The following is a 26239-nucleotide window of genomic DNA, read 5'->3' on the forward strand; positions in this document are numbered from 1 at the left end:
ACCAAGAACAGCACAGGTCCTAGGACTGACCCCTGTGGAACCCCGCTTGTCACAGGCGCCCACTCTGACACCTCGTCGCGTACCATGACTCGTTGTTGCCTCCCTGTCAGATATTCTCTGATCCATTGCAGTGCCAGTGTGTGTGTGTGTGTATGTGTATGTGTGTGTATGTGTGTGTGTATGTGTGTGTATGTGTATGTGTATGTGTGTGTGTGTGTGTGTGTATGTGTGTGTGTGTGTGTGTATGTGTGAGAGAGAGAGAGAGAAGTTGAAGGGATTGTTACAAAATTAACATAGTAGAGGTGGTAAAATACCTTGTCTATGGGTATATATAAAGTTACATAAAAACCAAGCCACTGTAAACCCTCATGTTGTGTAAACAACAAAATGTTAAAAAAATAGTCAATACTTTAGTTATGATTACTAGAAAAATTTACCTTTAGAAAAATAAACGTTTATCATCAGTAACAATATATACAACACAACACACTAGTACACTGCTACTAGTACACTGCTGCTAGTACACTGCTACTAGTACACTGCTGCTAGTACGCTGCTACTAGTACACTGCTACTAGTACACTGCTACTAGTACACTGCTACTAGTACACTGCTACTAGTACACTACTAATACACTGCTACTAGTACACTGCTGCTAGTACACTACTAATACACTGCTACTAGTACACTGCTGCTAGTACACTGCTACTAGTACACTGCTACTAGTACACTGCTACTAGTACACTGCTACTAGTACACTGCTGCTAGTACACTGCTACTAGTACACTGCTGCTAGTACACTACTAATACACTGCTACTAGTACACTGCTGCTAGTACACTGCTGCTAGTACACTGCTACTAGTACACTGCTACTAGTACACTGCTACTAGTACACTACTAATACACTGCTACTAGTACACTGCTGCTAGTACACTGCTACTAGTACACTGCTACTAGTACACTGCTACTAGTACACTGCTGCTAGTACACTGCTACTAGTACACTGCTGCTAGTACGCTGCTACTAGTACACTGCTACTAGTACACTGCTACTAGTACACTGCTACTAGTACACTGCTACTAGTACACTACTAATACACTGCTACTAGTACACTGCTGCTAGTACACTACTAATACACTGCTACTAGTACACTGCTGCTAGTACACTGCTACTAGTACACTGCTACTAGTACACTGCTACTAGTACACTGCTACTAGTACACTGCTGCTAGTACACTGCTACTAGTACACTGCTGCTAGTACACTACTAATACACTGCTACTAGTACACTGCTGCTAGTACACTGCTACTAGTACACTGCTACTAGTACACTGCTACTAGTACACTGCTACTAGTACACTGCTACTAGTACACTGCTACTAGTACACTACTAATACACTGCTACTAGTACACTGCTGCTAGTACACTGCTACTAGTACACTGCTACTAGTACACTGCTACTAGTACACTGCTACTAGTACACTGCTGCTAGTACGCTGCTGCTAGTACGCTGCTACTAGTACACTGCTACTAGTACACTGCTACTAGTACACTGCTACTAGTACACTGCTACTAGTACACTACTAATACACTGCTACTAGTACACTGCTGCTAGTACACTACTAATACACTGCTACTAGTACACTGCTGCTAGTACACTGCTACTAGTACACTGCTACTAGTACACTGCTACTAGTACACTGCTACTAGTACACTGCTGCTAGTACACTGCTACTAGTACACTGCTGCTAGTACACTACTAATACACTGCTACTAGTACACTGCTGCTAGTACACTGCTACTAGTACACTGCTACTAGTACACTGCTACTAGTACACTGCTACTAGTACACTGCTACTAGTACACTGCTACTAGTACACTACTAATACACTGCTACTAGTACACTGCTGCTAGTACACTGCTACTAGTACACTGCTACTAGTACACTGCTACTAGTACACTGCTACTAGTACACTGCTGCTAGTACGCTGCTGCTAGTACGCTGCTACTAGTACACTGCTACTAGTACACTGCTGCTAGTACACTGCTGCTAGTACACTGCTGCTAGTACACTGCTGCTAGTACACTGCTACTAGTACACTGCTACTAGTACACTGCTACTAGTACACTGCTGCTAGTACACTGCTACTAGTACACTGCTGCTAGTACACTGCTGCTAGTACACTGCTGCTAGTACACTGCTGCTAGTACACTGCTACTAGTGTGATAGTCTATACTGTACATGATGATGTATCAGTGTATGTGTACAACAATATGATAATTCAGTAATTGTGGCGGTGTGTACCTCAGGCGGAGGTGTGTGTACCTCAGGCGGAGGTGTGTGTGCCTCAGGCGGAGGTGTGTGTACCTCAGGCGGAGGTGTGTGTACCTCAGGCGGAGGTGTGTGTACCTCAGGCGGAGGTGTGTGTACCTCAGGCGGAGGTGTGTGCACCTCAGGCGGAGGTGTGTGCACCTCAGGCGGAGGTGTGTGCACCTCAGGCGGAGGTGTGTGTACCTCAGGCGGAGGTGTGTGTACCTCAGGCGGAGGTGTGTGTACCTCAGGCGGAGGTGTGTGTACCTCAGGCGGAGGTGTGTGTACCTCAGGCGGAGGTGTGTGTACCTCAGGCGGAGGTGTGTGTACCTCAGGCGGAGGTGTGTGTACCTCAGGCGGAGGTGTGTGTACCTCAGACGGAGGTGTGTGTACCTCAGGCGGATGTGTGTGTACCTCAGGCGGAGGTGTGTGTACCTCAGGCGGAGGTGTGTGTACCTCAGGCGGAGGTGTGTGTACCTCAGACGGAGGTGTGTGTACCTCAGACGGAGGTGTGTGTACCTCAGGCGGAGATGTGTGTACCTCAGGCGGAGGTGTGTGTACCTCAGGCGGAGGTGTGTGTACCTCAGGCGGAGGTGTGTGTACCTCAGGCGGAGGTGTGTGTACCTCAGGCGGAGGTGTGTGTACCTCAGGCGGAGGTGTGTGTACCTCAGGCGGAGGTGTGTGTACCTCAGGCGGAGGTGTGTGTACCTCAGGCGGAGGTGTGTGTACCTCAGGCGGAGGTGTGTGTACCTCAGGCGGATGTGTGTGTACCTCAGGCGGATGTGTGTGTACCTCAGGCGGAGGTGTGTGTACCTCAGACGGAGGTGTGTGTACCTCAGACGGAGGTGTGTGTACCTCAGGCGGAGGTGTGTGTACCTCAGGCGGAGGTGTGTGTACCTCAGGCGGAGGTGTGTGTACCTCAGGCGGAGGTGTGTGTACCTCAGGCGGAGGTGTGTGTACCTCAGGCGGAGGTGTGTGTACCTCAGGCGGAGGTGTGTGTACCTCAGGCGGAGGTGTGTGTACCTCAGGCGGAGGTGTGTGTACCTCAGGCGGAGGTGTGTGTACCTCAGGCGGAGGTGTGTGTACCTCAGGCGGAGGTGTGTGTACCTCAGGCGGAGGTGTGTGTACCTCAGGCGGAGGTGTGTGTACCTCAGGCGGAGGTGTGTGTACCTCAGGCGGAGGTGTGTGTACCTCAGGCGGAGGTGTGTGTACCTCAGGCGGAGGTGTGTGTACCTCAGGCGGAGGTGTGTGCACCTCAGGCGGAGGTGTGTGCACCTCAGGCGGAGGTGTGTGTACCTCAGGCGGAGGTGTGTGTACCTCAGGCGGAGGTGTGTGCACCTCAGGCGGAGGTGTGTGCACCTCAGGCGGAGGTGTGTGTACCTCAGGCGGAGGTGTGTGTACCTCAGGCGGAGGTGTGTGTACCTCAGGCGGAGGTGTGTGTACCTCAGGCGGAGGTGTGTGCACCTCAGGCGGAGGTGTGTGCACCTCAGGCGGAGGTGTGTGTACCTCAGGCGGAGGTGTGTGTACCTCAGACGGAGGTGTGTGCACCTCAGGCGGAGGTGTGTGCACCTCAGGCGGAGGTGTGTGTACCTCAGGCGGAGGTGTGTGTACCTCAGGCGGAGGTGTGTGTACCTCAGGCGGAGGTGTGTGTACCTCAGGCGGAGGTGTGTGTACCTCAGGCGGAGGTGTGTGTACCTCAGGCGGAGGTGTGTGTACCTCAGGCGGAGGTGTGTGTACCTCAGGCGGAGGTGTGTGTACCTCAGGCGGAGGTGTGTGTACCTCAGGCGGAGGTGTGTGTACCTCAGGCGGAGGTGTGTGTACCTCAGGCGGAGGTGTGTGTACCTCAGGCGGAGGTGTGTGTACCTCAGGCGGAGGTGTGTGTACCTCAGGCGGAGGTGTGTGTACCTCAGGCGGAGGTGTGTGTACCTCAGGCGGAGGTGTGTGCACCTCAGACGGAGGTGTGTGTACCTCAGACGGAGGTGTGTGCACCTCAGACGGAGGTGTGTGCACCTCAGACGGAGGTGTGTGCACCTCAGACGGAGGTGTGTGTACCTCAGACGGAGGTGTGTGTACCTCAGACGGAGGTGTGTGTACCTCAGACGGAGGTGTGTGTACCTCAGACGGAGGTGTGTGTACCTCAGACGGAGGTGTGTGTACCTCAGACGGAGGTGTGTGCACCTCAGACGGAGGTGTGTGCACCTCAGACGGAGGTGTGTGTACCTCAGACGGAGGTGTGTGCACCTCAGACGGAGGTGTGTGTACCTCAGGCGGAGGTGTGTGTACCTCAGGCGGAGGTGTGTGTACCTCAGGCGGAGGTGTGTGTACCTCAGGCGGAGGTGTGTGTACCTCAGGCGGAGGTGTGTGTACCTCAGGCGGAGGTGTGTGTACCTCAGGCGGAGGTGTGTGTACCTCAGGCGGAGGTGTGTGTACCTCAGGCGGAGGTGTGTGTACCTCAGGCGGAGGTGTGTGTACCTCAGGCGGAGGTGTGTGTACCTCAGGCGGAGGTGTGTGTACCTCAGGCGGAGGTGTGTGTACCTCAGGCGGAGGTGTGTGCACCTCAGGCGGAGGTGTGTGTACCTCAGGCGGAGGTGTGTGTACCTCAGGCGGAGGTGTGTGTACCTCAGGCGGAGGTGTGTGTACCTCAGGCGGAGGTGTGTGTACCTCAGGCGGAGGTGTGTGTACCTCAGGCGGAGGTGTGTGTACCTCAGGCGGAGGTGTGTGTACCTCAGGCGGAGGTGTGTGTACCTCAGGCGGAGGTGTGTGTACCTCAGGCGGAGGTGTGTGTACCTCAGGCGGAGGTGTGTGTACCTCAGGCGGAGGTGTGTGTACCTCAGGCGGAGGTGTGTGTACCTCAGGCGGAGGTGTGTGTACCTCAGGCGGAGGTGTGTGTACCTCAGGCGGAGGTGTGTGTACCTCAGGCGGAGGTGTGTGTACCTCAGGCGGAGGTGTGTGTACCTCAGGCGGAGGTGTGTGTACCTCAGGCGGAGGTGTGTGTACCTCAGGCGGAGGTGTGTGTACCTCAGGCGGAGGTGTGTGTACCTCAGGCGGAGGTGTGTGTACCTCAGGCGGAGGTGTGTGTACCTCAGGCGGAGGTGTGTGTACCTCAGGCGGAGGTGTGTGCACCTCAGGCGGAGGTGTGTGTACCTCAGGCGGAGGTGTGTGTACCTCAGGCGGAGGTGTGTGTACCTCAGGCGGAGGTGTGTGTACCTCAGGCGGAGGTGTGTGTACCTCAGGCGGAGGTGTGTGTACCTCAGGCGGAGGTGTGTGTACCTCAGGCGGAGGTGTGTGTACCTCAGGCGGAGGTGTGTGTACCTCAGGCGGAGGTGTGTGTACCTCAGGCGGAGGTGTGTGTACCTCAGGCGGAGGTGTGTGTACCTCAGGCGGAGGTGTGTGTACCTCAGGCGGAGGTGTGTGTACCTCAGGCGGAGGTGTGTGTACCTCAGGCGGAGGTGTGTGTACCTCAGGCGGAGGTGTGTGTACCTCAGGCGGAGGTGTGTGTACCTCAGGCGGAGGTGTGTGTACCTCAGGCGGAGGTGTGTGTACCTCAGGCGGAGGTGTGTGTACCTCAGGCGGAGGTGTGTGTACCTCAGGCTGAGGTGTGTGTACCTCAGGCGGAGGTGTGTGTACCTCAGGCGGAGGTGTGTGTACCTCAGGCGGAGGTGTGTGTACCTCAGGCGGAGGTGTGTGTACCTCAGGCGGAGGTGTGTGTACCTCAGGCGGAGGTGTGTGTACCTCAGGCGGAGGTGTGTGTACCTCAGACGGAGGTGTGTGTACCTCAGGCGGAGGTGTGTGTACCTCAGGCGGAGGTGTGTGTACCTCAGGCGGAGGTGTGTGTACCTCAGGCGGAGGTGTGTGTACCTCAGGCGGAGGTGTGTGTACCTCAGGCGGAGGTGTGTGTACCTCAGGCGGAGGTGTGTGTACCTCAGGCGGAGGTGTGTGTACCTCAGGCGGAGGTGTGTGTACCTCAGGCGGAGGTGTGTGTACCTCAGACTGATACAAATACTTCTGTATGACTTACTACCAATAAATAATAATAATAATAATAATAATAATAATAATATCTTTATTTACTACAAGTACATGTACAAGGTATACAGTCCTAGCTGACAACAATGACATACTACTATATAGAAAGTCCCTTGTTATGCTCCGCATTTCGGGCAAATTAGGTCAGTGTCCCAGGATGCGACCCACACCAGTCGACTAACACCCAGGTACCCATTTTACTGATGGGGAACATAGACAACATGTGGAAAGAAACACATCCAATGTTTCTACTCTGGCTGGGAATCGAACCCAGACCCTCGCCGTGTGAAGCGAGAGCGTTAACCACCAGGGGTATTTATTAGGAATGTGCGTTTCTTTATACAATGATATATGTGTGATGTTTTCTGTATTTACACCTCCATGAGTTTGTTTTTTGTCAGCTGTAAGTTACACTTATGTAGAAGTGAGACGTGATAATTTCCAGTGTTTTTCTTATATATACTGATAGGTGGCTTGAGTGATGTATAGTGTGCTTGATGCTCTTCCTTCTTTGTTTTGTCTGTGACGGGTTTCTTCTGTGTCCAACAACGTGTGTGTGAGATAATTTATGTATGTAATTATTGTTCTCAACAGTGTTATACTATATATATGTATTATATCTGTATAAGATATGCTCTCAATAAAATAAGTATACTGCTACTAGTTAATTAAAGTTAGATCATATGAAATACATATCCACAGCAGTTGGTCTCCATGACCCACATAAGTCCCACATACATACCAGGGCCAGACCTAATGCCAGGGACAACTTAAGACTACAAAATTTTCACCAAAAACAACCCATGGGCTAAACGTTACTTAAAGATACCACACTCTACTTAACCTCGCTCGAGCACATCTTCCCGCCAACTGCTGGACTAGTGACGCCACACAGCTCTCACTCACCCGTCTCATGAGCGTCCATGTATCATTCAGTCGCGTCCACTTTAGCACTGACACTATTTTTATGGAGTTTCACCACATTACAAACACTTTACATTATAAATTTATTAGAACAATGTAGTATCCTGAATAATGGGGTCAAGTCACAGCTCCTGTCCCTGCCTCTTTGCTAGTCGCTACTAGATCCACTCTCTCCCTGCTCCAAGAGCCTTATCATACCTCTTCTTAAGGCTATGTATGGAACCTGTCTTCACTACTTCACTCTCCAGATTCTTCCACTTCATGACAATTCTAAGGCTGAAGAAATACTTCCTAACATCCCTTGTTTGTGCCCCATCTCTGAAACATTTTAGCCCTATCCACCTTGTCAATTCCTCTCAGTACTTTATATGTCATTATCATGTGTGTCCCTATCCATCTTGTCCTCCAGTGTCCACAGTTCCCTTAACCTCTCCTCATAGGACAGGCCTCTTAGTTCCGAGACTTGTTGCAGACTTTTGCCCTCTCTATAATTTCTTGATATGCTTGAACACGTGTGGGTTCCATACTGGTGCTACTTAATGCAGCAAGAGCCTGAAGTTCACGGTGTACAGTGTTGTGAATGACACCTTACTTAGACGTAGAAATCCCATTCTTAGGTTTGCCAGGTGCCCATATGCTGCAGTAGTTATCTGGTTGATGTTCGTCTCAAGGGATGTGCTTGGTGTGATACTCACTCCAAGGTCTTTTTCCTCAAGTTGGGTATGCTGGCTTTGACCCCCTAGCCTGTACTGCATTTGCCGTCTTCTTTGTCCTTCCCCAGTCTTTATGACTTTGTAATTGGTTGAGTTAAACTTCATGAGCTATTTGTCAAACCGGGGTTTACAGCCTGTCCAGGTCCCTCTGTAGCCTTTCTAGATCTTCGTTCGCTTGTATTCTCCTCATTAGTTTCACCCCGTCTGCAATCATGGATGCCTCTGACTATTCTTTCTGTCATGTTCTTCACGTATACAGAAAACATCACCGGCCCCAGGACTCATCCTCGCAGAACCCCACTAGTCATATTCACCCATTCTGACACTTCCTCACAGACCATCACTCGTTATTGCCTTCCTGTCAGTTATTCTCTGAGCCTGCTCCTCTAACTATCGTACCAGTCTCTTGTACGATACTGGGTTATAAGCCTTCTTACAGTCCAAGAAAATGAAATGTACCCATCCCTCTCTTTCCTGTCTTATGTTATCTTGTCATAGAACTCCAGTAGGTTTATGACACGGGATTTTTTTTATCCCTAGAGTGGTGCTGCTTGTCATGCATGAACCTACTCCTTTCTAGGGGCTCGTATACTCTTCTCATAATCTTTTTCATACTACTAATCATGGGAAGCGCTAAACCCGTAGGGATTATACAGTGCCTATGGGGGTATGGAAGGTATTCAGACAATCTGGGGAACTGGAGCACAAATTAAGTTCCCCAGATCAAGAGCCCCTCACCAGAATAAAGGAACCTACCCTGAGGGGATCTTCTCCATAACTTTACATATTATACATGTTAGTGACACTAGTCTGTAGTTTAATTCTGCCTGTCTGACTCCTTAAAAATAATGGAACTACATTTGCTGTCTTCCACACCTCCAGCGGATGCCGTTTCGTTAGACTTGTTAACAATTGTTGATAGAAGCATACACACTACCTCTTCTCCCTCTCTCAGGACCCACGGAGAGATATCTGATTCCACTACCTTCAAGGTATCTAGCTTCGACAGCATTTTTTTTATCCTTTCCCTGGTTGTGTGTATTGTGTCCAATGCTTGCTAGTGCACTCTTCCACCTCAGGTTGCTGGAAACCTTTCTGTCTTCTCTTAGAATATCTCCCTAAATCTCGTGCTGAGCTCTTCTCAGACATCCTGGTCATTTTTTTGGTGCCTCCCGCGTTCCTAGTTAAGCATGATTATTTGGTCAATGACTATTGTTTTACTCTTGATGTGGCTATATAACAACTTTGGGTTTTATTTGACTTTCAATGCTATTTCATTTTCATATTGCCAAGGGGCCTCGCTCCTTATCCATACATACTCGTTTCTGGCTCTTTAGCTCAATTTCTTGTTTTTTTGAGTTCTTTACCTTCTGGTACCACTATGACCCCGCCTCCACCTGCTTCACGTCACCTCACTACAGTATATAAGCCACGTCTACGGCCCTATGCTGTACATTCTACAAGATTGATGGACTGAACACATCAACTCCAGGTTGAGGGACTGATTACCTCATTCTCCTCCTCTCCTTACGCCTTCCTCTTTGTATTGGACTGATGAAGCCACTGTGTGGCGAAACGTTTCCTGAATAAAGATTATCATATGCTGCATAAGTGTCTCAATCTTCAACATGTCGGTTTTTCAAACCATTCATCACACACTTCTTTACCTTCTATTACCATGCTCTAGTACATTTGGTTTTGGCCTCTTCACCTCTGGATAAACCATGGTCTCATTCTGATCTTCCCATTGTTTCTACTGCCCTTGACTATGAGGTTCTCTGCCTCTCTACACTTTCTGACCACATCTTCAATCATTAAATTCGCTGTCTTTTTCTCTCTGGTTCTCTTTGCCTCATGCCTGTGAAGTCCCCTTTTTGAAGTCTGTCTTCTCCCTCATTTCCTGTACTGCTTCACTCCTCCACTGTTAATTCCAGAAGGTACTCGAAACTCAGGCTCATGTAACTGCTAGTGCCGAGGGGGCCTTTCATATGTAATATCCCCTATACTGGAACCACTAAGGTTCATCGTCTCCTTCCTTCCTTCCTTTTCCTTCCCTTTCCTTCCCTTTCCTTTCCTTCCCTCCCTCTCTGGCTATGTTCCTAAAATGTTGGTGCATGAAGTTCTTCATTATCACCTCCAACATCTTAGCCCTCCATATTTCTGGCCCTCCGTGTGGCTCAAGGTTTTCCCCAGTCAGTCTCCTTGTAGTTAAAGTCCCCCATAACCAGTAGCTATGCCGCTGCCCATGTGGGCCCTTCTGGCCTCCTTAGTTTGTGAATCCACAATTTCTTTGTTGCTTTCATCACATACTTGTCTTGACCTCTTGCTGTTTAGTAGGGTTGTCCATTACTACTGTCACTACCATGGAACCTTCGGTCTTAAGTGTGCCTACCAAGTAGTCATCTGCTTCCCCTCTGTCCATTCCTCCCAGTTCAAAACTCCACTGGTTTATGATGAGCAGTGCTACTGCTACTTCACTGTTCCCTCTGTCCTTCCTCAGAATCTGATAGCCAGTAACGAAGATCACATCTGTTATCTCTGTAAGCTATGTCTCTAAGTGCTATAATGTCTGGGGATATCTCCACGATTCGTTTGTGCCACTCTTCACTCTTATTTGTTATTTCCTCTGTATTGGTTTACCATATCTTCAGCTTCATTTCCATTACTGAATTCCAGTTCATGGGTTTTTGGATTCCTAGTCGTCGCCTATTGGTCGGGCGGGGGGGTGAAAGCTGAGAATATGGAAGCGGGGTGGGATTTTGTAAGACGGTGCTGTGAGGGTGGTATTTTTGCTAGAGGAATGGGCAACTGTGGATGTGGAATGTGGTTTCTGTTGGGTTGTGCTTGTTGGGAGGGTGACTGGGGGTTGTGTGGGGTAGTTCTGCTTGGTGGTCCTCCGGAGGCTGAGCTTCCATGCCTGTCGAAGCATGACCTATCTCTCCTTCCTGACTCTGGCGTATTTGTGCCTGTGTGTGTACTCACATAGTTGTACTCACCTAGTTGAGGTTGCAGGGGTCGAGTCCAAGCTCCTGGCCCCGCCTCTTCACTGGTCGCTACTAGGTCACTCTCCCTGAACCGTGAGCTTTATCATACCTCTGCTTAAAGCTATGTATGGATCCCGCCTCCACTACATCGCTTCCCAAACTATACCACTTCCTGACTACTCGGTGACTGAAGAAATACTTCCTAACATCCCTGTGATTCATCTGTGTCTTCAACTTCCAACTGTGTCCCCTTGTTGCCGTGTCCCATCTCTGGAACATTCTTTGTCCACCTTTTCAATTCCTCTCAGTATTTTGTATGTCGTTATCATGTTCCCCCTATCTCTCCTGTCCTCCAGTGTCGTCAGGTCGATTTCCCTTAACCTCTCCTCGTAGGACATACCTCTTAGCTCTGGGACTAGTCTTGTTGCAAACCTTTGTACTTTCTCTAGTTTCTTTACGTGCTTGGCTAGGTGTGGGTTCCAAACTGGTGCCGCATACTCCAATATAGGCCTAACGTACACGGTGTACAGGATCCTGAACGATTCCTTATTAAGATGTCGGAATGCTGTTCTGAGGTTTGCTAGGCGCCCATATGCTGCAGCAGTTATTTGGTTGATGTGCGCTTCAGGAGATGTGCCTGGTGTTATACTCACCCCAAGATCTTTTTCCTTGAGTGAGGTTTGTAGTCTCTGGCCCCCTAGGCTGTACTCCGTCTGCGGTCTTCTTTGCCCTTCCCCAATCTTCATGACTCTGCACTTGGTGGAGTTGAACTCCAGGAGCCAATTGCTGGACCAGGTCTGCAGCCTGTCCTGTGTGTGTGTGTGTGTGTGTGTGTGTGTGTGTGTGTGTGTGTGTGTGTGTGTGTGTGTGTGTGTGTGTGTGTGTGCTCCTTGATCCTGTTAATATTAATTTAAAAAAAGTTTGTCCCTATTGATATCCATCCCTTTTAAGATTTTGTATGTTGTAATCACGTCTCGTCTTGTTCTCTCCATCACTGTCGTCAGGCTAAGTTCCTTCAATCTTTTCCTCAGAGTGCATTTCTCTAAGTTCTGGTACACTCTTCTTCACAAGTTTTATCTATTGTGGGTTCCTTGTTCGAGCAGTGTACTCAGTGATTGTACTAACATATATTGTAGAAAGCACAGAACAAGTGGGGCTTGAACCTATGACAGGCGAGGCCTAAAACTCACCTGCTATGGCTTCAAGCCCCCCCTGTTCTGTGGTTTGTTTGCAATCGTGTTATAACGATTTCGTGAGAGGCATGTCGTGTACAACGCTCTGAAGAATTTATTAAAGCTTCGAAATGCTATTCTAAGGTTTGTTAATCTTGGATATTCCATGAATGTTATACAGCTTAATCTCCCAGAGTTGTGTTCCTCAACTAGTGTGTAGAAAAAAAACTGTCAAATAGAATTCTACGCTGTTATAGTTCATGTCATTTTAAGAGTATTTATCTTAAACCATGACTGGTTTAGTATTAATTGGTTAAGGTGTATTTTGGTGAATTATCCCTTAAGTGTATATCTAACAGTATTCTTGGTGTTATAGTTACTCCAGTTCGTTTGCGCTCTAGGTAGTTTTTCCATCTCTACTTTTGTTGTGACGATGTTTTCCGGCATCTGCTACTCTGGTCTCGCTACAGTTCATTGTGGTACTCCTCCACTTTCTTCTGTGAAGACTCTCTGAATATTTCGCTTAGCTCTTCGCATAATTCTCTGTCAGAATCACATCCTCTTCCTTCAATATTATCCCCTGGCCCTTCAAGGTTGTATATTTACTCATGAGGCACTAGAGTAACTTTGATTCTGTGGAAAAAGATACATGTAGAGATCAGGACATTTATTGGAAGAAACGTTTCGCCACGGGTGGCGTCAGTCCTAATGGCAGGGGTCAGGTGGCAAACAGAGAGGGCGGCGGCGGCGACGACGGCAGCGACGGCAGCAGCAGCAGCAGCAGCAGCAGCACAACTGTGGTTAGATGAGTTCGGTTTGAGAAGGATCTGTCAGCATCATGTTACAGTGGTCTGTAGATAAATGATTCAGAGAACCGACAAGGTGATAACCTTACAATGGTCTCCAGAATGGGCATTATCCTGTTGATTAGCAATTTGGATATAGTGTAACATCCGGATATTTGATGGATAGTGTTACTGACAGCAATTAAGGCAGCCTCTATACACTTTCGCCATCGTGAACCTTCTTCCTTAAAGATTAATCTAGTCTCACTGAACTTCACGAGGTGTCCAACACTGTACATGTTGAACATTAAAATGGTATAAAATACCGACAGGTTGTTAGGTAAGACACATGCAACAGTTAGGTATCTTTATTATGAAACGTTTCGCCTACACAGTAGGCTTCTTCAGTCAAGTACAGAAAAGTTGATAGAAGCAGAAGATACTTGAAGACGATGTAATCAGTCCATCACCCTTAAAGTTTTGAGGTGGTCAGTCCCTCAGTCTGGAGAAGAGCATTGTTCCATAGTATGAAACAATATGGAGAAGTGACAGGATGGAGCTTTTTATAGCGCCAAGAGGTGTTGGACACATGCGTTTTTATGATCATCACAGTTGCAGGCGTTTTTGTGCTCCCGGATCCTAATATCCAGAGATCTTGCTGTTTACCCCTCCCCTCCCCCCCCCCCGACATATATTTTGTCACATCCTCCACGTGGTATTGTGTATACCCCTGCACCAGGACTGAAAAAGTCACTCATGGCGAAACGTTTCCTCTGTCTTGAAATCTGTACAAAAGTGTCTTTTTTCACATCTTGTCGGTATCACCAGATAATTTTTCAACTTTGGTTCTGTTTCGACCTATGATGTTATGTCGTTGTCAGCTTGTCTCAGCTTTTCTACTTACTTTTGCGTTTCTGGATCTCCTGCTTGATTCTCGGGGTCCTGAGAATTGATTTGCTCAATATTTTTTTCAAGCCTTTCTACTGCTTCGCGTCGCCTCTCTCTATCCCTGATTGAATCATGGGTTTTCTCTGTTTTTGTTTTTTTGCTTCGTACCTGGATCAAATTAGTCCTTTGCCTCCTGACAGGGCCAGGAGTTGAGTCTCGAGCCCTGGAACCACAAACTGGTAGGTTCAAATAGGTATGTACGTACACACACACTATTCACTCGCCGCACTAACACATCAGCTAGTACATATAGTGTGGGTATTTCCGTCAAGCTTGTGATGGTTCTTCCCACACTGTTAACATTCATAGATAAGTGTGCTAACTCCTCCTCCCGTTCTCGACATTCAAAATAATCCTCGTTGTTTTTATATGTGGTTATGGTTTCTGGGATTCTCGATCCTTGGGCTGGTCTTAGAATCATAAATTGAAAAGTAAATTTTACAGGAATAAATATTATTGAGACGTACATGCTTAAGTAAAAATCTTTAAAAGATTTATGAAGTTTTTAGTTCTCTACTTGTTCATGACCAATGGAGACGATCAGTTATCCTCCCAGAATGTAAAATTTTATCTGGTTTTAGTTTTATTGTCTTGAGAGGAGAGAGAGAGAGAGAGAGAGAGAGAGAGAGAGAGAGAGAGAGAGAGAGAGAGAGAGAGAGAGAGAGAGGCACCTCCTGGGATGCTTGCTAAATCCTCTTACCAAATCGTAGCCTTTCCACTAATTTTTTTTTTAGCGAGATTCCTGTCATTTGTTGATATTGTTGTGCGAAGTCCATCCTGAGAGCGGCAGTGGAAACATCAGAGGTAAAATGGGTCGACCGTCCCTTGCAAATTCTATACGGATCTCGTATATATTGCAAAAAAAAAAAACCTCAAATTACGTTATTCAACTTAGGTTAGGTTTAGTAAGACTACCTTCTGTTAATAAAATCAACTTAGTAAAACTTACCAAAGGAGCAATATAAGATATTGCAATATAAGATAAAAAGTAATAAAGACTCGTAACGAGAGAACAGTAAACATTGACCCAAGTGTAGAAGACGGCTCAGAAAATCACTGTTTAAGACTCACTAACAGTCACCCATTTGACTGTTATAACAAGAGTGATTTACTGTGTCCAACGTATTAGTACGTAAATATCTATATGTCTGTGTACTTGTACGTCATTGATGTCTGTGTCCGAGTCCGACTTACCAGTACGCCAGTGATGTCTGTGTCCGACGTACCAGTACGCCAGTGATGTCTGTGTCCGACGTACCAGTACGCCAGTGATGTCTGTGTCCGACGTACCAGTACGCCAGTGATGTCTGTGTCCGACGTACCAGTACGCCAGTGATGTCTGTGTCCGACGTACCAGTACACCAGTGATGTCTGTGTCCGACGTACCAGTACGCCAGTGATGTCTGTGTCCGACGTACCAGTACGCCAGTGATGTCTGTGTCCGACGTACCAGTACGCCAGTGATGTCTGTGTCCGACGTACCAGTACGCCAGTGATGTCTGTGTCCGACGTACCAGTACGCCAGTGATGTCTGTGTCCGACGTACCAGTACGCCAGTGATGTCTGTGTCCGACGTACCAGTACGCCAGTGATGTCTGTGTCCGACGTACCAGTACGCCAGTGATGTCTGTGTCCGACGTACCAGTACGCCAGTGATGTCTGTGTCCGACGTACCAGTACGCCAGTGATGTCTGTGACCGACGTACCAGTACGCACAATTTTCCGTACCATCAAAGGCCAACAGGGTCCACACAGTGTATCATGATCAATTACTCAAGTGATGACTGTACATATGCATAAGGAACGTGGAGCACACATACATAGTGAATATACATGTAGTGCAGCTACTCTGTGTACATATTCTAGGATTTCACATATAAATACACATACATGCAGTACATGTACATTGAGTACACATACATGGAGAACGTACATATGCATACGTACATATGTACGTATGCATATGTACGTATTCAGTGCACGCACTTGGAATGCCCATGCATAGAGTACACATATTTGAAGTGCACATATGTGGTGTGCACACACTTGGAATGCACATACATTGAGTACATGTGGAGTACTCATGGGAAGTGAACACACATGGAGCACACATACTTGGAGTGCACATACATGGAAAGCACATAGTTGGAATGCATATAAAATGAGTGCACACTCTTGGAGTTCACATACATTGCGTGCATATGGAGTGCACAGTGAGCATACTTGGAGGGACATACATGGAGTGCACATACCTGGAGTCCACATGCTTGGAGATCACACATTTGGACTGCAACTTCATGGAATGCACACTCTTGGAGTGCACCTACAAGGAGTGCACTTACACGGAGTGCACCTACACGGAGTGCACCTACACGGAGTGCACCTGCAAGGAGTGCACCTACACGGAGTGCACCTACACGGAGTGCACCTACGCGGAGTGCACCTACGCGGAGTGCACCTACAAGGAGTGCACCTACACGGAGTGCACACTCGTGGAGTGCACCTACACGGAGTGCACACTCGTGGAGTGCACCTACACGGAGTGCACACTCGTGGAGTGCACCTACGCGGAGTGCACCTACGCGGAGTGCACCTACGCGGAGTGCACCTACAAGGAGTGCACCTACAAGGAGTGCACACTCGTGGAGTGCACCAACACGGAGTGAACACTCGTGGAGTGCACCAACAAGGAGTGCACCTACAAGGAGTGCACCTACACGGAGTGCACACTCGTGGAGTGCACCTACACTGAGTGTACACTCGTGGAGTGCACCAACACGGAGTGCACACTCGTGGAGTGCACCAACACGGAGTGCACACTCGTGGAGTGCACCAACACGGAGTGCACACTCGTGGAGTGCACCAACACGGAGTGCACACTCGTGGAGTGCACCAACACGGAGTGCACACTCGTGGAGTGCACCAACACGGAGTGCACACTCGTGGAGTGCACCAACACGGAGTGCACACTCGTGGAGTGCACCAACACGGAGTGCACACTCGTGGAGTGCACCAACACGGAGTGCACACTCGTGGAGTGCACCAACACGGAGTGCACACTCGTGGAGTGCACCAACACGGAGTGCACACTCGTGGAGTGCACCAACACGGAGTGCACACTCGTGGAGTGCACCAACACGGAGTGCACACTCGTGGAGTGCACCAACACGGAGTGCACACTCGTGGAGTGCACCAACACGGAGTGCACACTCGTGGAGTGCACCAACACGGAGTGCACACTCGTGGAGTGCACCAACACGGAGTGCACACTCGTGGAGTGCACCAACACGGAGTGCACACTCGTGGAGTGCACCAACACGGAGTGCACACTCGTGGAGTGCACCAACACGGAGTGCACACTCGTGGAGTGCACCAACACGGAGTGCACACTCGTGGAGTGCACCAACACGGAGTGCACACTCGTGGAGTGCACCAACACGGAGTGCACACTCGTGGAGTGCACCAACACGGAGTGCACACTCGTGGAGTGCACCAACACGGAGTGCACATGTTCGTGGGTTAACAGTAACATTAGCTCCATTGTTCCTGACGATAACAAAACACAACCCAGACATAGTGACTTGTCTCCTTCATTTGTTTGTTGTTAACGTCCACCTCTACTTTCTTCTGTACATAAATACGTACATGGAAGCTTACACGAGTAGCAGTATGTAAGTACGTGCATACAAGCTTACATGAGTAATATTTAAGTACGTATATAGAAGAGTGGATGTGTACTGTTAAGGAAGTGCGTACATAGAAGCGTACGTGTGTAATATTATGTAAAGACGCACATACAGACTGATATATCACAATATCCGGTACGCCCAGATGAAGTTTATTGCTAATATAAATCACTGTCCTTTTTTTTTTATAAATCTAGACGTCAGTGTATCATTCCTTTACTTTCAACACACCAAGGTCTTGCACCGGAGGTGATGGTGTTATCTTAACTCTCACACGGAGTCTACTCCAGAAACTTCCTCTCGTTCCTTACACAAAATTCGGTTTATTTTTTTGTTTGCTCTCTTTAACCTCCTCACATTCCACATAGTTCAGTGCTGAAGAAAATACAATCATTATAGAGCAGGTTTTTATTTGGACGACGTCGACTTGTACATACTACGACTTTCCTGTGCGCCTTACAATAGAGGAGGAACACTGCAGCAGCCCTGTTGGTCCCTACTAGGCAAGTCCTTCCCAAACCTAAACCCACTAGCATATTATTATTATAATCAAGGGGAAGTGCTAAACCCGGAGGATTATACAGCGCCTGGGGGGGATGTGGAAGGCATTCAGGCTTAATTCGGGGAACTGGAGCACATATCCATTTCCCTAAATCAAGAGCCCCTCACCAACATTTTCACCAGCATTTTCAATGCTAACTTTATTAGCTCATGTACAAATCCTACTCAGGTCGGATGTTGTGGGACACTTTCTTGCGAGGAGGAGGAGGAGGAGGACCAGAGATCACCAACGGGAGTCATTCACATTGGCTCTCTTAGCTTCAGGAAGTTTACTTAGCCTTCAGTTCGTAAGATTTAAAATCAATACACAGGAAAACGGTCATTAAGACTAACAGTCAAAAATAATTTAATTCCTTAGAACGAAATTAAAATAAGCTATCAGTGTGTATATACTGAGAGATATACACCTCCCGCCTTGTATACCGTGACCTGATGGTTTGGTCTGAACCCTGATCCCAGGTGTGGTTGGTCTGTTACGTTTAAAGCCAATCGACTGTGCGAGGCTCATTAAGGATGTATCCTCCTGAATACCACCTAAAATACAGATCATGGCAAACTCTCAGTTTATAGATATCAAGATATACATATCTGGATGTATATACCATGATTCGAAGATAGTCTTTTGTGTCACTTTTACTGAGGCGCTGTTCGTCTCCCACCACCCACACTAAGGGGGCCCAGCCACATCTGAATCATCACCACCGTCGCTAAATATTTACACAGTCCTACCTGGCTAGTTTCGAAGGTAAGAGCACAAACCTCTCAGGTATTGGGTGACCAGCGCTCCTTTCTTCTTCGTTTTCTTCTTCAAAGGTGTATATCTCTCAGTGTAAATACAGGGATAGTTGCAATATTTCCTATTTTAGGATTTCATATATTCTTAACTGGCGGATCACAAGTGAACTGCAACCTTAGTGACTCTCCAGTAGATGAGTGACTTTCAACCCACATTCTTCATCTTACGCTCGGTCACGGGCAGGTCCAGAGTCTCGCCAAGAATCAATCACATTTAGACTTTCTAAAGCTGTAACCTCGAGCACAACCTACATGAGTGAAGTGGGCGCGTCACACATCCTTTGTGACGGTGACATGATTGTAGGTTTGCAGAGCAATAAGGAGGACACCAGTTGGCTGGTCAGTCACGTCCAGTCTTCTACACATAGTGACATGTTAACCTCAGTGACTTCCTCTGCGTTCAACGTTCTCTTGCAACCATGACTTAATTATTCAATTATTCTTTAATACAGAAATACTATATATATATATATATATATATATATATATATATATATATATATATATATATATATATATATATATATATATATATATATATATATATATATATATTTGCAGAGATTGGTGGATGAATAATTTGGTAGGGTATGCAAAAGAAGAAAATTAAAAGTGAATACAGGAAAGAGTAAGGTTATGAGGATAACAAAAAGATTAGGTGATGGAAGATTGGATATCAGATTGGAGGGAGAGAGTATGGAGGAGGTGAATGTATTCAGATATTTGGGAGTGGACGTGTCAGCGGATGGGTCTATGAAAGATGAGGTGAATCATAGAATTGATGAGGGGAAAAGGGCGAATGGTGCACTTAGGAGTCTGTGGAGACAAAGAACTTTGTCCTTGGAGACAAAGAGGGGGATGTATGAGAGTATAGTTTTACCAACGCTCTTGTATGGGTGTGAAGCGTGGGTGATGAATGTTGCAGCGAGGAGAAGGCTGGAGGCAGTGGAGATGTCATGTCTGAGGGCAATGTGTGGTGTGAATATAATGCAGAGAATTCGTAGTTTGGAAGTTAGGAGGAGGTGCGGGATTATCAAAACTGCTGTCCAGAGGGCTGAGGAAGGGTTGTTGAGGTGGTTCGGACATGTAGAGAGAATGGAGCGAAACAGAATGACTTCAAGAGTGTATCAGTCTGTAGTGGAAGGAAGGCGGGGTAGGGGTCGGCCTAGGAAAGGTTGGAGGGAGGGGGTAAAGGAGGTTTTGTGTGCGAGGGGCTTGGACTTCCAGCAGGTATGCGTGAGCGTGTTTGATAGGAGTGAATGGAGACAAATGGTTTTTAATACTTGACGTGCTGTTGGAGTGTGAGCAAAGTAACATTTATGAAGGGGTTCAGGGAAACCGGCAGGCCGGACTTGAGTCCTGGAGATGGGAAGTACAGTGCCTGCACTCTGAAGGAGGGGTGTAAATGTTGCAGTTTAAAAACTGTAGTGTAAAGCACCCTTCTGGCAAGACAGTGATGGAGTGAATGATGGTGAAAGTTTTTCTTTTTCGGGCCACCCTGCCTTGGTGGGAATCGGCCAGTGATAAATATATATATATATATATATATATATATATATATATATATATATATATATATATATATATATTAGTGAAGATTATGATTGCTTTATGAAAACAAGCCTTCATGTGACTTTATTCATGTCAACGCAAGATCACTTTTTCCAAAATTGGCAGAGATTAGGATTCCAGCTAACAGAACTATGGCGGTAGTTATATCCACCTCTGAATCCTGGTTGGATATTACGGTGACTGACGACGAGGTCAAAATAGGTTACAATATAAAACGCTTAAATAGGAGCAGAAAAGGTGGTGGGATATGTGCCTACATAAGAAAAGACCTGATTTAAATGACAAACTGGAAATTTTATGGTTTGAGGTGTTGTTTCCCAAGACCAAACCCATCTTAGTAGGAACTAGTTACCGCCCTCACACCCATGACCAATTCTTAGAAGACTTCGAGAGTCTTGTCCGGACTTAAGAACAACTGCGAGACAGTGTTACCGGGAAACTTCAATATCTGTTTTCAGCAGCAGAATAACGGGCTATGCAAAAGGTATAAGCAAATTCTAGGTTTAAATAGTTACGCTCAACTAATTAATACACCAACCCGGATCACACAGTTCTCAGCCACCCTAATTGACCACATACTTTGTAACCTCTCTGAGAACATTAGTCAGGCGTCATTACCACAGGTCTTAGTGATCATTTCATCATTTACTGCACCAGGAAAATAGGGAATGGATAGGCTTACACAGGGCTTTAAAAATGAGGTCAACTAGAAACTACAGTAAAGAAACACTGGTAAATAGGCTATACAATTGTGACTGGGCAGAGATAACAAGTTGCACGGACGTAAACGATGTCTGGGAAAAATTCAAAACAATGTTCACTACCATCCTTGATAATATTGCACCAGTTAAAGAGGTTAGGATTAAACAATGAACTGAACCCTGGATGACTACTGAGATATTAGATAATATGAAATTCAGAGACCAGTTGTTAAAAAGATTTAAAGAAAAAAGACAGGATATTGCAGCACTAAATGAATTCCAAAGGGTGAGGAACAGAGTACAGAGACTTGTAAAAAGAGCAAAGGCAAAGCACTATTGCTCAAAAATCAAAGAGTACAAGAATGACCCCAGAAAGCTCTGGCAACAACTAAAACAGTTGAAGTATAGCCATAAACCCGGAGATAGATCTAACATAGTACTAAATATCAATAACGAGGTATGCCACGAAACAACTTAAGTGGCAGATTGTTTTAATTCCTACTACACATCTGTTGCATCAACACTAGTAAGTAAACTACCAGCTGCATCAAATAACTTTAACACAGACTCTGATAAGTTTAAAACATACTATACCAATAAAGAGGTAACCCCAAACAGTTGTCATTTAGTAAGTGTATCTCATGACTTCGTGCAAAATGAACTAAGCAGGTTAAACCCAACTAAGAGCACCGGCCAGGATAACATCCCGTCTAAGTTCCTAAAATATAATGGCTCTGAATTGTCACTCCCCATTGCTTTCATAATAAATTTGTCCATCACTACTAATACCGTACCGGAGGGGTTCAAGGAGGCCAGAGTTATTCCTATCTTCAAGAAAAATAATAGGTCTGTTAGCAACATAGGCCTTTAGTATATTCATTGTAATATGCAAAATTCTAGAGAGGTACTTAAGTATCTTAATAACCACAACATTCTTCGTAGTTACCAATCAGGATTTAGGAAAACTTACTCATCCGACACCTCCCTAATTAATCTGATGGATTACATGAGAACTGAAATGTCGATAGGAAACCTCATAAGAATTAGAAGCTTAAGCTTACCAAAGACCTTCGATACTGTCAGCCACAATATATTATGTAAGAAACTTCAGGCTATCGGCATAGGTTCCGTAGACTGGTTTAAGTCCTATTTTAAGAGCAGGAAACAAATTGTCAAAATCAACAAAACAGAATCAGAACACCTGCCGATAGCATGTGGCGTTCCCTAAGGTAGTATTCTCGGTCCCTTAATATTACTATGTTATGTAAACGACATGCCATTAGTGTCAAGTGCAAACTCCTACTGTATGCAGATGACAGTGATCTGTTAGTGTCAGGTAGACCCACAAGATATAGCTAATGTGATAACACTGAAACTGGAGTCCTGTAGCAAATGGTTAGTAGAAAACAACCTATCGTTGGACCTCAGGGAAACGGAAGCCATACTTTTTGGCACGAAACAAACTGAGAAGGGAAAATAATTTTAATGTCTGGTGTAATGGGGAACCCATCACTTCAGTTTCCTCAGTAAAATATCTGGGAATCCCCTTTGACCCATGCATGTCAGGAGAACTGATCGGGAACAGTGTAGTAAAGAAAGTGAATACCAGACTGAAGTTCCTCTATAGACAAGCACAGTGTCTACCTACTGAGGCTTGTAGGACCCTATGTCTAGCCCTTATACAATGTAATATGGACTACGCTTGCTCTTCATGGTACTTTGCCTTGACAAAAAAAAAAAAAAAAGAAAAAGGACTTCAAATCACCCAGAAGAAAATGGTAAGATTCATCCTGGACCTGAGCCCAAGAGAACATGTAGACCAGGATGAACTACAACAACTGGATATGCAGAATGTTGAAGACAGAGTAAAACAACTGAAGTTAAATCAAGTTTATAAAATTGCTCACAAACAGTGTCCAGAATATCTTGCTGTCAATTTTGTCAAGGTTGGTAGTAACCACAGTCAGTGGCCAGGCGTCAAACACCTTTTATTGTACAGCAATAAAGGAATGGAACAGACTGCCCGCACATGTCAAAGCCATTTTAGCTAACACGTGTAAGTATAAATAACTCATTTTACCTTATTCCTGGTATATCTCCTTTACAGTATAGTAAGATATTATCCCCTTTTAAAATAATAATAAGGTATTATCTCCTTTACAGTATAATAATAATAAAGTCACTGACTTTTTTGGTTATCCCAGGTTCTCTACACATATTCTGCTATGTATGATAATTTATGTAACTGTATTTGTGTATACCTGAATAAACTTACTACACAAATAACCCGCATATAGGAGAGAGAAGCTTACGACAACGTTTCGGTCCAATATGGATCATCTACAAGTCACACTGTGACTTGTAAAATGGTCGAAGTCGGACCGAAACGTCTTCGTAAGTTTGTCTCTTATGTGCGGGTTATTTGTGTATTGTTCCAGTAACGGTATTGTGCCTTTTTGTTGTCTACAGTTAAATACCAGTATATTGTCTAATTTGTTCACTCTTCATTCTCAACATAATATTCACTCGAAACATAGATTTCAGAAACGTTCATTCTGAAGCCTCTGTTTCAGTATTCAAAGCCGAGTCTTCCCTTGCTTTACACTCACCGAAAACTGCTTTCCTAAACCGCTATTACTAAACCCCAATTACTAATGCGGTTTATCATTAAATACCTAAACATTGTAACTTTCACTTTACTAACAAGAGTTCAACATTAACATGGATTCTTTTATTTATTATAGTTATTGATCAAGTTTTCTATACATGGGAATACTCTCACCAATAACGTTACTCTTGTGTTTTTCAGGAGAAGCAGCTGCAGCAGTAAGGCAGTGTAGGAGAAGTAACATTGGCACAGGGTGGCACCACCTTGACGAGTAGCACTTTAGTCTTACAACACATGGAGAAGTGGCACTTTCAGTGTCCTACACAACCTTGATATATAATACTTCGTAAGCCCTGATCTACTTCAAAGATGCCTTTTCAAAGCTCTACACTTCCCCGATGAGTGGCACTCTCTGAGTCCTGCTGTACCTTGATGAGTGGCACTTTGAAAGACCTGCACTACCTTGTTAAGTGGCATATTTTTTAAGTGCTTCACGACATTAATAAGCCGCCTATTGCAATATCCAGCATTACTGAAACTCACCACTTACGTGATTCTCTGACGGAATCTATATTAAATACTCTCTGGCTACCAAAAAAAAAAAATCTTCGTTTCGAGTTTTTACTGAAGGACTGTATACGAACAATTTTTAATAATACCACCTGAAATTTATTTATAAAATGATTCACTTTTGGCTACAAAGATGATGATAATTAATGGTATAAATCAGTATCTTATATTCTGGTAGTTGTTAAGTAGATCTGTTTGAAAATGTGGATTTTAAAGATAAATGTGTGTTGTCAAATAGATATTAAAAAAATAGTCTGTGGGGAGAAAGTGAAAGAAAGTGAATGCTGAAAGTGAAGAACTAACCACTAGAGTCATGGAGAACACTGAAGCTTGTCTCATCTGTAGTCACCTTCCCCGCGCATAATGTCGGGCAGCCGGTGGTGGTGGAGCTGCCTGTTACATAGCGCCGGGGCCTGCAAGGTACCCAGGAAGCAAGAGGAACCCTCCTCTCTCCCCCTCTCCCTGCCTCCACCCCTCACAACTACCATGACCGAGAAAGAGAGCTATGAACCTTCCAAAAGACAGTTCGAACCTCCTATTCTAATCCAGTGAAGACGACATGCCGCTGAAATCTGCAGTCGAGGTGAGCAGCCATTTAATACAAATATGTACAGGTCTTTCACATTTTATAACTCTTCCATCTTCCATAGCTTTATTCTCTAACCTGTTGTTGGTCAAATATGGTTTGCCTTGGCTTCAATAATGAGTTCCCATACCATGTTTATCAACGTCTCTCAAAGAACAAGAAGGCACAATGTCGTGACTAGAACAATACACAAATATCACGCACATAGGAGAGAGGAGCTTACGACGACATGCGGGTTATTTGTGTAAATCGTCAGGAAATATTGGTGTGTGAAATACACACGTTGGATGTCTTGGAGGCGTATAATTAAGAGTCTTGAGGAGAAGCCCAGGCCTGCCTGTCGAGTCTATTATGCCTAACGTGGAAATAATGATGAACGCTGTGGCCTACGGCTCACATGTAATGGGTCTCTTGAGGTCACAGATAGAAGGGAGCCTATATATAAAGAAGCTGGAATTATCTAAGTATACTACACAAGTACACAGTAACACTACTGACATAAATCATTCTCGAGGTTTTGCCAGAAGTACTTGTAACCAAGTCTAAGCCTGACTACTACAACATCAGTCAGTCTCTTCACATTGCAAGTTGCTCATTGAACGTACTTGCTCAAGTTCATGTTATCATAGCAGGTTATAGATCTATTCAGTCTTCTAATTGCATTCCTGTAATATTCAGTTTCAGTATTTACTTCTCTCCTAGTATTATTCCTAATGCTAGACACAAACACACTAAAATTATGTTCTACATTTGCCTTTAGGGTATTTTTTTGGTTATATATCAACTTTATCATGAAAGAGTTATTCATTGTGTGTTGGAATCCATAACAATTGTACGTTAATTCCCTCTTCCCGGATTTTTTAGTATCTATATCTAGCCTCTCCAATGAGCGTGTTGTTAAAGTGAGCCAAGAGCTTCAGTGATGGCATAAGAATCAGTAATAATCAGAGTCCAACAAACTCAGTGTCATAGTTGATTTTAGCACCATTAGGGTGGCAAACAATTAAGTTTGCATTGTAGACACCCAGTTGTTAATTCTTATGCCCATCGTTATTATCTAGGGAGGCAGAAACAAGAACAGATGCAGCCCTGCCAGTAGACTCCTGCTTAGATCCATCAGTCTATAATTTGTACATGTAGCCGGTGACGGACACACAATCTGTGGCCAAGTAGCCATTGACTGACATCGTAAAATAATCCTTGGTCACTGGGCAGTGACTGACACTGTTAATAACACTGGATAACAAAAAAGGCACAATACCGTGACTGGAATTATCAACAATGGTTATAAATGACCA

At 45.6% G+C, this 26239-nt stretch overlaps 1 protein-coding gene across 2 annotated transcripts in view; it reads left to right on the forward strand.

The window, feature by feature from the left end:
* Positions 1-26239, forward strand: part of LOC128692339 (serine-rich adhesin for platelets) — a 176296-nt gene that overhangs the window by 75341 nt on the left and 74716 nt on the right. For both annotated transcript variants that reach the window (XM_053781458.2, XM_070096370.1), the window contains exon 2: positions 23987-24938. In XM_053781458.2, coding sequence (XP_053637433.2) covers positions 24915-24938 — 24 coding nt within the window. In that variant the 5' untranslated portion in view covers positions 23987-24914. The remainder of the gene's footprint in view (positions 1-23986; positions 24939-26239) is intronic.

Source organism: Cherax quadricarinatus, chromosome 53 (genome assembly GCF_038502225.1).
Source record: "Cherax quadricarinatus isolate ZL_2023a chromosome 53, ASM3850222v1, whole genome shotgun sequence".
Classification (NCBI taxonomy): Eukaryota; Metazoa; Arthropoda; class Malacostraca; order Decapoda; family Parastacidae; genus Cherax; species Cherax quadricarinatus.